The following is a 13514-nucleotide window of genomic DNA, read 5'->3' as shown; positions in this document are numbered from 1 at the left end:
AGTGTCGATGGAAATGACTTGTGAGGGCAGGTTTATTGAGATCGACAAACTAACTAACCGAATTAATTAACAAAGTTAATTAATTATTAACTCGAAATTTTTTCATTACGGCTATCAATTTGTTTTTAACTGAAACAATTCTTCACAATGAAATTAACCTCACAATAAAATTTTATGGAATTCTGATGATAATTCCAAATATTAATATAGTGTTTTGAAAAACGACGCTTCCAATTTTAAATGAGTTTATCAATTTTCGGTGATATCTTAGAAAGTAATGCATATTTTTTCAAAATATTTTTTATTCACCCAAAAGAAAATAATCCTATTTCATAAAATCACGAAATAAATTCATAAATAACAAAAATAGATTTATATGGGTATGGATTTTTATATGGATATTTAGCGATGGAAATGGAAATAAAATGAATTGTAAATAGTAAAACTTTTGTTGGGGAGAAAAACTAACCTGCTGAATCGAATTCTTAAAAACAGCTCGATTTCAACAATAGAAAAATTTCGAGATAGTTATTAATTAACTATGTTAATTAAATAGGTTAATCAATTTATCTATATCAACAAATTTGTCCTTTTCAGATAGTTTCCTCTACATCAATTTTGTAAAGATACGAGAAATAATAGCAAAATTACAATGGTGTTCCTTTTTTTTTTTTGGTAAACGATTATACATGCTTTAAAATTTTATGATTGATTTGACTCATCCACTTTTTGTAATTTGTTCTTAATTCCTAGGGGGCCAGCAAGAAGGAGTCGAAGGCTTCTTCCGAGGAATTGGTAAGGGTCTGCTTGGACTAATAACAAAACCAGCAGGTGGTGTCATGGATATGGTCAGTATGGCCTTCGATGGAATAAGAAGGTAATTGCTAAACACTTATGAAATCATAATTGTAATTTTGTCTTTAAAAAATTTCGGATTAATTTCTAATTTTGGTCTTTTTATTTCTAGAGCTGCTGAAATGGGTGAGAGTGTTGTCTTAAGGATGCGTTTGCCAAGATATATTAATCCAGCTGAAGTAAAAATATTTCCTTATATTCTTATATATTTATTCGAGTAGTTATTAGTTATTTTTATAATTTTTGATTTTGATATGATAAATTAAAAGTTATTCCCGTCGAACATCTTAATTGGTTTATTATACAGAAGCAAACGACTCACAAGTAAGCTGCCACCAACAATTAGGACTAGCTAATATCAATTGCTGGCATGCCCTGCCCAAAAGGCAGGGGATGCCAGCAATTTATTCAAAGGCATTATTCATGGTGTGCACTATGTGACTAAGCCAATGATGGTTTTCGATTTTCTCATAACGTCAGATTTGCAGCAAATGAATAATATAAAAAACTGGATACATTTTCTGTCCAAAAGACTAATGCTCAGAATGAAAATGTTGTATTGCATCACCTTTTTATTCTCATTTTCAGGCTGATAATAAACATTCTGATATATGATCTTACGTTTTCCCTCAAGTAACTCTGTTATTACAACACATACTTGTATGTGAGAGCGTGATTGCGCAAAGAAATAATGTTTCATTACCTCCAGACAGACTGCTAAATATGTATATGTTTAGACACATTAAATATTATCGGGATACAAGACAAATAGTAAAATGCTTTTCAATGAGGTGTATTTCACAATAAAGGAAGGAGATATGCATTGCCATATATGTGTAGACAAGAAACTGGGCTTCTTATCCTTTCACTTAAGATTGCTGCACCATGGAGAAATTTGTCTTTCACTATTATTGGACATAAAATTAAATTATATTTTCTGAAATTTGTAGAAGAGGGAGGTATGTAGTGTCTGATCTATGTAGAGAAAGATCGCATTTATATCTTTGTGCTTGAAATTGTTGTATCATACAGATATTTGCTTTTCATATTTATTGGACATAAAATTCAATGACATTTTCTGCAAAGGAAGAAATGTATTGTCATCTCTATGTAGAAAAATTTTCAGAACAGATTTCATATCTTGTTCTTGAAATTGTTATACCATGTAGATATTTTCCTTTCACTATTATTGGACCTGCAATTTAATGATATTTTCCGAACTTAATATAGAAAAGGGATGTATTATCATCTCTCTGCAGGCAGGATACTGGGATTCCTTATCCGAAAATTTGTTAATCTTATATCTAAAATTGATGTATCATACAGATATTGCCTTTTACAATTAATGAACCTGCAGTTCATTGATATTTTCCGAACTGATTACAGGGGGAAATGTATATTGTCATCTCTTTGTAGTAGCAGACTGGATTTCCTTATCCGAAGATTTTTTATCCTTATACCTAAAATTGCTGTTTGTACAGATATTTGCCATTTACAATCGATGGTCATGAAATTCGAGGAAATTTTCTGAACTTTGTAGAGAAGGGAGACATGTATTGCTATTAGACAAAGACTGCAGACAGCATATCCTTATACTTGAAACTGCTGTACCATACATTTAAGTGTATTTCATTATTATTGAACATAATAATCGATGACATTTCTGGACTTATTTTATGCGTTTTTTCTTTTGCAAGTATTTATAAAAAAATCTTTCATTTCAGGGACTTAGGCCATATTCTCCATATCTAGCATCAGGCTGCCACCTTCTGGAACAAGTTAGCAAAGGACACTATGCAGAAACAGATGTGTATTGGGCACACGCTGCTTTGTCGCCTCATGACAGGACAAGAGTGGCTTTGGTGACTGATAGGTGAGAGAGAATGGAAAATTTATTTAAATTTGAAGATATGCATTTTTAGGGGAAGAAATTAAGAACATCTATGTTCTGATATTTTTGTCACCTTTATATCACTAAATGTTTTAAATTACAATTTTGTATCAAAATTTTCTTTACACGTGGTGATTTTTACCTGAAAAACCGGAAAGCTCTTTTTTTGTTGTTTGTCTCTTTTTTCCAAAAATTTAGTGATAAGGAATGCTATGATAAAGTAAGATAACAATGTAAAACTATATTCAGTAAAATTTGATATACATAGAAATAAATTTGTGTAAAGAGTAAATTTGTGTTTTTCTGTACATCTCGAGCACATATCTTTTTATATCATATATGTCACCCACCAAAAATAAATTAATTAAAATATGTGATTTTTTTTTTCGGATATGCTGCAGATGGGAAGAAATATATTAATCCAAACTGTGATGTAAGAAATGTCTACAATGCATACAAATTATTTCTTTTAGAAGTTTGTTGTTTCTGCAGTAAAGCATTAAATGGAAATGCAGCTTTTCCATAAAAATTTAATAGAAAAGCTGCATTTTTAAAAATCTTTCTAAAGAAAGTATTTAATTTCTTCAAATAAATAAAGAATCTTGATAGTTCAGTAGTATCTATTAGATGATTTTAGCAAAACAATTTACTTATAGAATGGAATCCAGTAAGTTTATTACACTAAATGACCCATCTCTTTGTAAAAAATGATCCAAGCTACTTTAAAATAATTTATATCTTAACTTACTTTAATAGCTTACAACATAAGTAAAACGGCATTTCATTTTTCTATCAACTGAAACTAAGGTATTGAATTCTGAATGTTATTTGAATGATTTTCAATGGAATGAATTAGTAAAATCATTTTGAAATTAAGGAATCAAATCTGTTTCTTACACCAGTGTCTTCTAATCTGCTGAAATCTATAGACCATTAAGTCAGAAACTGAATTCTGTTCAGACCTCCCTTATCCTCGGCTTGAAGGACCTACCGGAGGTATGAAATATCTCCAGCAAAAAAAGATCGAATATTTCCATTCCTTATGGGGGAATTTTTAAAAATTTCGATGCTAAAAAGTTTATTTTGAGACTTTTTTATCGCATATTTACCTGTTATGTACTTTTTATATGTATAGACAGATCCTTCCATGGGTCACTCCGAACCACATTTTTGCTCAATATTTTGAATACTATACAATATTGTGAAAATATCGTAACAGCGGTTTTGTGCATTTTGTGAGTCGTTTTAATCTGATCATACAGCCACGAAGAAAATTTAACATGTATGTACGGTTTTACCTTAATACATCATACATCGTATTTGATCTTGAACTGCTTCCAGCTTGATATGCATTCTTCCTTGAGAAATATATGCCTTTCGCTGTTTGCATTTCAAGTATTATGTGTGGAATTAATTGCTATTATAAATTTCATAGTTTAGTTAAAGTATAAAATAAATGAAATACTCATAATGTGAATAATAACATCAAACAGAATGTAAGCAAAACTAAAATAGGTTCTTTTGAAATTACAGATTTTACAGAACCTTATAGTATGTATGTATGTATGTTTCAAACACAGCTATGGATAATTTAAGAATTAAAGTCTATTTCACGTGTTTATTCAAATAATTGCTTGAATTTTTGAAAATAGAAAAATTATTAAGTGTTTATCTTTCAGGCATTTGTTTCTTTTGGAAAAAGGACGCTTCTGGGGCGGATGGATCGTCGAATGGGTGATAAGCGTCGACGATGTCTTGACAGTACCCCATATACAAGGCCATAATCTTGTAATTAAAGTAAAGCAGGTAAAAATAAATAAACTACTACATTATTGGCACTTCCACTTTTGCAAAGATCTTTACTAAATATCTATATAATGAAATAAAAAAATATATAGAACATCTTTAATGGTTTTTCATTTTATTCTAAAGTATTATGTTCACCTTCAAATTATAATTAAAAAAATAGAAAATAAAAATAATAGAAAAATATATAATTAAATTAAGACTTTAAATGATATTTCGTTGCATAAGCGTTGGATTTCTGATCTTGGAGAAAGGTTTTTTTTTCTCTCTCTTGCAACTATAAATTTTGCAAGTCTTTTGATATTGGTTATTCCTCTCTGAGAGTACTTGGAGTTCTCTTGGTGTTGTTTCTTAACTCTAAGAGAATATCTCTTTTTTGGAACTTTCTTCTTACTGGTTATTACTCCCTGAGAATACTTGCAGTTATCTTGGTGTTGGTTTTTAACTCTAAGAGAGTACCTCTTTTTGGAACTCTCTTCATACTGGTTATTACTCTTTGAGAATACTTGCAGTTCTCTTGGTGTTGGTTCTTAACTCTAAGAGAATATCTCTTTTTTGGAACTTTCTTCGTACTGGTTATTACTCTCTGAGAATACTTGCAGTTCTCTTGGTGCTGGTTCTTAACTCTAAGAGAGTACCTCTTTTTGGAACTCTCTTCATACTGGTTATTACTCTCTGAGAATATTTGCAATTCTCTTGGTGTTGGTTCTTAACTCTAAGAGAACTTTAGAACTTAGAACTTTTTAGAACTTTCTTCATACTGGTTATTACTCTCTGAGAATACTTGCAGTTCTCTTGGTGTTGGTTCTTAACTCTAAGAGAGTACCTCTTTTTGGAACTCTCTTCATACCGGTTATTACTCTTTGATAATACTTGCAATTCTCTTGGTATTGGTTCTTAATTCTAAGAGAATACCTGAATCTCGATTGGTATTGATTCTTAACTTTCAGATAAAACCTGCAACTCCAATCTGTTAATGGTAATTTTAAATCAAAAAATAAGCATTAATAAATTTTCTTCTCATTTTCCACTTAGTACTTCTTAATTCTTTATTAATTTTTAGAAATAAACCATGCGTTTTCCGATAGCACACTCAAGAATTATCGATACTGCTTCGTTAAATGGTGGCTGGGTGATTGACTGTACACAGCAAGTACACTCAAGAAATTCGCCTCTAAAGAAGCATATATTCACACATATTCAAAAACACATAATACAAATACCGGATTCCAATTTTTCTGTTGCATCGGCTAATTAGTAATAATTCATTTCAATATAATAACATTTGTCATTTCAGTAACTATTGCTGGATTTTTCAGAAGGAATTATAGCGATGTGGGGATAAATATCTTTAAATTATTCCTATTACTTGTAAAAGGGTTACGTAGAGCCCTCATTCATATAATTCATCGTCACTCAACATTTAACACATTTATTTACTGTAGACAACAAGTACACTCAAGAAATGCGCCTCTAAAGAAGCATATATTCAAAAACACATAATACAAATACCGGATTCCAATTTTTCTGTTGCATCTGCTAATTAGTAATAATTCGTTTCAATATAATAACATTTGTCATTTCAGTAACTATTGCTGGATTTTTCAGAAGGAATTATAGCGATGTGGGGATAAATATCTTTAAATTATTCCTATTACTTGTCAAAGGGTTACGTAGAGCCCTCATTCATATAATTCATCGTCACTCAACATTTAACACATTTATTTACTGTAGACAACAAGTACACTCAAGAAATGCGCCTCTAAAGAAGCATATATTCAAAAACACATAATACAAATACCGGATTCCAATTTTTCTGTTGCATCTGCTAATTAGTAATAATTCGTTTCAATATAATAACATTTGTCATTTCAGTAACTATTGCTGGATTTTTCAGAAGGAATTATAGCGATGTGGAGATAAATATCTTTAAATTATTCCCATTACATGTCAAAGGGTTACGTAGAGCACTCGTTCATATAATTCATCGTCACTCAACATGTAACACATTTATTAACTGTACACAATGAGTACACTCAAGAAATGCGCCTCTAAAGAAGCATATATTCAAAAACACATAATACAAATACAGGATTCCAATTTTTCTGTTGCATCTGCTAATTAGTAATAATTCGTTTCAATATAATAACATTTGTCATTTCAGTAACCATTGCTGGATTTTTCAGAAGGAATTGTAGCGATGTGGAGATAAATATCTTTAAATTATTCCTATTACATGTCAAAGGGTTACGTAGAGCACTCGTTCATATAATTCATCGTCACTCAACATGTAACACATTTATTGAATTACACGGGCGTTTATAAAGTTCATGTAGATAAAAACCAATCAGTTTTGCCGTAGAAGAAATGCCCGGAAACTCCCTTACTGTTAGTTCTTGGTTAGTGAATCAAGTAAAAGAAGAAGATATACTGAATAATATTAATTCAATGGAACCCGAAGTCCTAAAAACATAGCACCTGAATTACGAATTGACAATCGAGCAATAACTTAACTATACACAGTACGATAATAAGGAAGAACGAAAAATTAACAAGAAAACTTTGGTGATTTTAATATATTTCCTTCCTACCATTCCCACCAATTCTCTATTTAAATTATCGCTTCTCTACTACAATAAGAGATAGCAAAGGAAAGGCCTTCTCATTAAACAGAATTACAAGCATAAGTCATGGCACAGAAGTTATTAAAGTAAGTGATCAAAAGGTTTACCATCCGACGCAATAATATTCATATGGTACGATTTATACAGTTTGGGTCTTGCGCTTTTGTATATTGGTATTTCATTAAATCTATGATTAAACTTTCTCTTTTACTTAATTCTCTGATAAAAACTCCACCAGCATCTTCTGCCTATTGTGTTTCAACGTCGTATTTATAAAAGAAAATGGTATTTCGCTATATTTGATCTGTCCTTAAAGTTTCTTTACAACTTTCTAGAGAATAAGACGCCTCTTTTGATCATCTGAACTACAGGAAATATCGTTTGTGTTTAAATTCATTTAAATCTCCTATGTATAATTTGATGTTGTGAATCTCTCAACAAAAGATTTTTTTAAAGTGTCATTTGTGATAGGCATTAAAATTCTATTGCCATCTTTATAATTGTTTTGTTTATTGCATACATAAACCTTCCTGATAAAGTCGAGTCCTTTAGCATCCCATCATAAGTGTCACTCAATTGTGTAAATAAAAATGTACAAAAATTTTAATTAATTAATTAAAACTTAATTTAAATTTAAATTAAATTTTTAATGAATTTAATTGTTTATTAATGTACAAAAATTAAAATTTTAATTAATATATTATAATTTTATGTTATTCTGGCAGTGTAATTTTTATTTTCTGGTTCCTCGTGAAACTAAGCAGACAAGTAGCAGAATATTATTTCCTTTACTTTTAACACTACAAGAAAATCACGTGATTAAATATCAGATGAAACAATGATAAGAGTTTAAATAAATTTCCTTGCAGAAATTATATCCATTGTTGAAAACTATGCAAAAAAATGCTTTGAAACAAATTGCACAATACACTTGGAAAAATTATTATTATATAATTCTGAAATTAAACTTTAACTGTAGAAACAATAAAGTTAACAAAATTTTGTTTCAAGCATATTTTTAATTGAAACTTATTCAACATGGAAAAATAAACTGGATTTTGTTCATCAACAATGGAAGAAATGGAGGGAGGAAAATATTAGTAACGACAATGAATACGATTTAAGTTTCACTTCAACAACGAAATAAATTGTTATAAAATATGCTAAAATTAATTTTAAAAAAAGTAATTATATTTGAGAGAAAATATGGCAAAAAAATTAGCGTGTTAAAACAAAATTAATTTTAAAATGGCGTTTTTTCAATTGTTTTTTTTTTGGAAGTAATCGAAGGAAAAACCGCAAAATTTTGTCTAAGAGTTTTAGTTAATTGAATTTTCAATTAAAATGTTTTTAAAAATTAATCAAAAAAGCAACTTTTCTCCCTCCAAAGCATATTTGTGCGAAATGTGGTAATTCAAAGGTCAAAAAAACATTTTTTTAAAGCACCAACATACATAAACTCCTTTATTATTAGTAGAGACGAAAAAATGTTCTATTGATTTTCAGGAGGACTGGATACTTAACTTCGCTGGCGATGAGCGGTATGTACAGAGCGATGACCTACAAGTCTTAGAGTGGCTGAAAGACAAAGTTGAAAAAGTTCTGCTATACAACATGAGGGGTAAACCTTGCCCATTATGAGCTGTGCCTTTCCTGCGCCACGGAACATAATTTGAGAAACGAATTGCAGAGTCTACTGTACTGGCTCATGGAACATAAACTAGTCAAATGGACATTTATGCCTATTTAGGCGACTATATGTTTTGCTGTAAACACTAAATGTGATGAACAAATTTTAAAAACAGTTATTTGAGTGTTGTGTAAGCAACATTTTTTGCTGCGGTCATTGTTAGGCAGCTGAAACTCATTGCATTGCTTAAGGTTTTAATTTTATTTAACAAAAGAACCAGCTGCATTTTAACTTATGCAACTATAAGCAAAACTTGGGGTTAATGGATTCAATTAGATGTGTAAAGAAACATTGGAGTAAATGGATTCAATTAGATATGTAAAGAAATATTGGAATAAATGGATTCAATTAGGTATGCAAAAAATCTTGGAGTAAATGGATTCAATTAGATGTGCAAAAAAAAAAAAAAAGGCTTAAGGCATCTGGATTTACTTAGATATATAAAAAAAAGCTTGAAATTATTGAATTCAGTTAGAAATGTAATAAAAAAATCTTAGGATTCAAATTAATTGTTTTATTTGGGCTTTTATAAATATTTGATTTATTTTGATATGATCTTTCGTTATTTTGATGAAGATCATATTAAGAGATAAAATTATTTAGGCTTAATTAGGTAAAGAAAAAAAGCACTTTAGAAGATAACAGAAAATATATTGATACGCATTTAACTTTTCTATAAATTCAAAGAAATTCTGAGCATTATGGCTTGGCTATTTTATATTTTGAAAATTCGAGTACCGGTTTCGAGCGTATTTCAAAATTATTTAAAGAAATAAATTGATTATTATGATACAAATATAAACAAAATCTATATTTTTACAATAAGGACTAATTATTTTTCAAAACACAGTCTTTTCTTGTTATAAAGATTGGTGTGATTAAAAAGATAAAGTAATTCAAATGAAGAAAATATTTTCTTGGTTTATGTAATAAAATAGTTAAAATGAAATTCTTTTCTGATTAACTGTTGAGAAAATTTTTTATTTTTATTTTTAGTTTGATAGATAGTAAAGGTATTGAAAAATATTTATTTTAACAATGTTTATAAATACTGAACCACATTAATGCTATTTTTTTACATTTTTGCCTGCTGATATTTTATAAAACGCAAATGTATCTCCTCTCTGTTTAATGAATTTCATCATTTTTTTAGTAGCCATTTTTTTATTTTTTTTTATTTTGTCATAAATGTTCGAATTTACTTTTCTTTTTTTATTTTATCAAAGTTTTATTTAGTTACGATTATTTTTTTTATTTTATGTAATTTTGCTTTGTCATATTTTTAACTTCAGCATAATTTTGTGCTAAATTATTAATTTTGACTTCATTTTTGATTAAATTTGTGATAATTTTTCCTAATGGACATGTTTTTTTGTTGTATTTTTAATTAAACTCATTTTTTTCTTCAAAGCAGCTTGATATTTTATATAATTTATTTTTATGAATATTATTATTATTAAATAGGTTGTAAAGTATTTCAAATTAAGAAAATTATATAATAAAAATTTGAAATTAAATTATTTTCGATTACTGATATAATGATAAAGGATTTGTTTTTATTTTAACAATAAAATTCTTTGAAGAATATTTTTAACAATTACTAATATCCATAGCAGTAATGCTAATTTTTTACATTAAATAATTCTATTCCAATTGTATCAAACGTAAGTTTTAATGAATTTTTTTCATAAATTTAATAAGGTTTATCATAGTTTTAAATATATGATATGAATGCGTTTTTTTTTTTCGTCGTAATTGTAAAATACAAGCGAATGTGTCTTATTTTGTATTTGATATATAAATTGTATTGAATCTACCTCAATCCAGCTTGTGGTTCTGATGTTAAATATTAGTAAGTGACAAAACGATAAATTTTCCGTCTTTCTAAAGTTAATAAAATGTAGAGATAATAACATTTTTATAAGATTATGGCATTTATTTTCGTAACTGTCTATATACATATGTTGATGTCAGGTATTATGTTCAGATAATATACCAGATATTAATACTATAAAATATTTCCTAAATTTAACTTGTGGCTTTTTAACTATAAAATAGTTCAAATTGGTATTGATGATCATTTTGAATGAAAGGTGCTAAATTTGACTCAAACATCAGTGTTTGATCGACGAAGGTGTTTGGTTCCGTAAAAAACAAATCTATTTAAGAATTAAATTTTCAGTGAGGTTTCCTTTTATTGAAATATTTTTAACGAAATGCGAATTTAGATATATGTAGCCAAATATTTTATTATAATTTATCTCAAAATCAAATCGGATATAAAATTACTATAAGTAACTCTTTAAAAATGCTTTCTGATGACCTTGCAGTAAGAAATTCAAAGGTCATAATTTGTATCAATACAACTTAACAGCGATCGCAGCAATAAAAAATGCATCAAAATATCTACATTCCTCTCCCAGCACTTATTATGCAATATTTTGAATTCTCGAATTGTTTTATTTATACAATCCGAAATATATATTATTTTGAATAGATGCAAAAATAACAAAACCATTTATTTTTTACTTACGTATGGCGATTCACATGTTATTTTTAATATCCAAATGGTTTATTTATTCAATGCCAATTGTATACAATTTTGAAAAAATGCAAAAATAACAAAAAAAAAATATTTTTTACTTATGTATGGCGATTTACATATTATTTTGAATATTTAAATCATTTTATTTATTTAATGCCAATTATATATATAATTTTGAGTAAATGCAAAAATAATTTTTTATTTCTTTTATTTTTTACTTATGTATGGCGATTTGCATATTATTTTGAATATTCACATCGTTTTATTTATTCAATGCCAATTATATATAATTTTGAGTAAATGCAAAAATAACAAAAAAAATTTACTTATGTATAGCGATTTACATATTATTTTGAATATGCAAATCGTTTTATTTATTAAAGGCCAATTATATATAATTTCGAGTAAATGCAAAAATAACAAAAAAACTTAGTTTTTACTTACTTATGGCGAATTACATATTATTTTTAATATTCAAATTGATTTATTTATTGGATTTTAAATGTATTTTGTTTAGAGTAAATTCAAAATTAACAAAAAACAAGTTAATGGGGGGTTTTTTTGTAAGGTTTACATTATTTTATTTGTTAATTGTGATATATATTTTTCTTCAAAATTAATTTTTTTAATGTCTTTTTTATTATTAGTCACAATGCATGCTATTGATCAAGTGTACATTTACATTATTTGGGTAGAATATGTATTTAGTTTTATAGAATAAAATCAAATACAATATTAATGTCATTTTTATTAACATTCGTGATCTATTAAGTGTTATTTCATGTCATTCTATTTGTTCACGCATGCTTGTCAATCTATGTATTTATGTTATTTATTATATGATATAATTATAGTCATTATGTTGCACAAATACAAATGATATATGCATTATCCTGTTGTATTAGTTTCTTTTTGTCAATTGTTGTGTTTCCTAAAGCAGAACTGTCGTATAATGTTCCAACCAATGATTTACAAAAAATAGAGGCTTTTATAAGAATTATACATCAAAATTTATTCATGAATAACATGATATTTATTATTCTTAATATTTCAAGGTTATGCACATATACTGAGAGAAAAATTAGTACTAAAATTCACACTATGATTTATATTTCTAAAAAATGTTAACTGATATATAATAATTGTTGTATAACATATTTTTTTTTGCTTTTCAGTTGATAGTATTTTACCTTAGTGCTTGTTTTAATAGAACAAAAAATATCAGGAACTGAATGCTTGGCTGTAAACTTAAACATTAAAATTTAAATTCGAAAATTCAAATATTGATGCATAATTATAAATTTAGGTACAGGGACAAAAATTCAAAATGCTGAGATATCGATCCTTGAATGGAAATTCAAATTCAAATTTTTGTGTTTGAAACTGAATAAATAGATTTAGGAGAAATTTATTTTATGTTTTATATATAAAAACGATAAGCTTAGAGATTTTTTGAGCTAGTTATATATTGAATAAATACAAGAGGCAAATGGTATTTAAATGTTAATCCAATAAAATATCAATAGCTTTTAATTTGATAAATTATTTATTACAAATGATATTCATGAAAGAAGTAATATAAAAATTCTTATCAAAAATATATTTTAAAAATATTATTTTATATTTCTTGAAAAATATTGAAAGTGTTATCTAATTATGGTGTTATTTTTCAAAATATTGCCAAAACTTTTCCGAAATAGCATAAATCTATTGTTATTAAACAATATATTTTTTGACTGATTGTATGTGTTTTGCAGTAGAGATTAACTAATTTAATAGAAATAATTTTGATTATTACAAATTTTGCACATTGATATGAAATGAACTAGAAGAAGCTTACACTACCATAAGTGATTATGAATATATTCATGAACAATATGCAAACTATAAAGTTATTTTTCACTTCCTATGAAAATACATTTCATTTTCCAAATGTAATTTATCGACACTTTTTATTTTTATTTTTCATTTTATATGTGTCTGATTTTTTTGAGCCGATTAGCTCACAAGTGGTTAAGTCCCGTTTAGAACTTTATAAAACAAGAAATAAATAATTTTAAAACAATAATCGCAAAATCCAAAATTAAATTTTCCAAACTTGGG

At 27.4% G+C, this 13514-nt stretch overlaps 1 protein-coding gene across 4 annotated transcripts in view; it reads left to right on the top strand.

Annotated features, from left to right (window-relative positions):
- The window catches only part of LOC129983915 (intermembrane lipid transfer protein VPS13A-like), a 419638-nt gene extending 409880 nt beyond the window's left edge, over window positions 1-9758 (top strand). For all 4 annotated transcript variants that reach the window (XM_056093621.1, XM_056093622.1, XM_056093619.1 and 1 more), the window contains exons 73-77: window positions 754-877; window positions 968-1034; window positions 2580-2728; window positions 4426-4552; window positions 8683-9758. In XM_056093621.1, coding sequence (XP_055949596.1) covers window positions 754-877; window positions 968-1034; window positions 2580-2728; window positions 4426-4552; window positions 8683-8817 — 602 coding nt within the window. In that variant the 3' untranslated portion in view covers window positions 8818-9758. The remainder of the gene's footprint in view (window positions 1-753; window positions 878-967; window positions 1035-2579; window positions 2729-4425; window positions 4553-8682) is intronic.
- Window positions 9759-13514: the final 3756 nt, after the last annotated feature.

Source organism: Argiope bruennichi, chromosome 9 (assembly GCF_947563725.1).
Source record: "Argiope bruennichi chromosome 9, qqArgBrue1.1, whole genome shotgun sequence".
NCBI lineage: Eukaryota > Metazoa > Arthropoda > Arachnida > Araneae > Araneidae > Argiope > Argiope bruennichi.
Note: the sequence above shows the minus strand (reverse complement) of the source record. Positions and strands in the feature narration are given on the sequence as shown.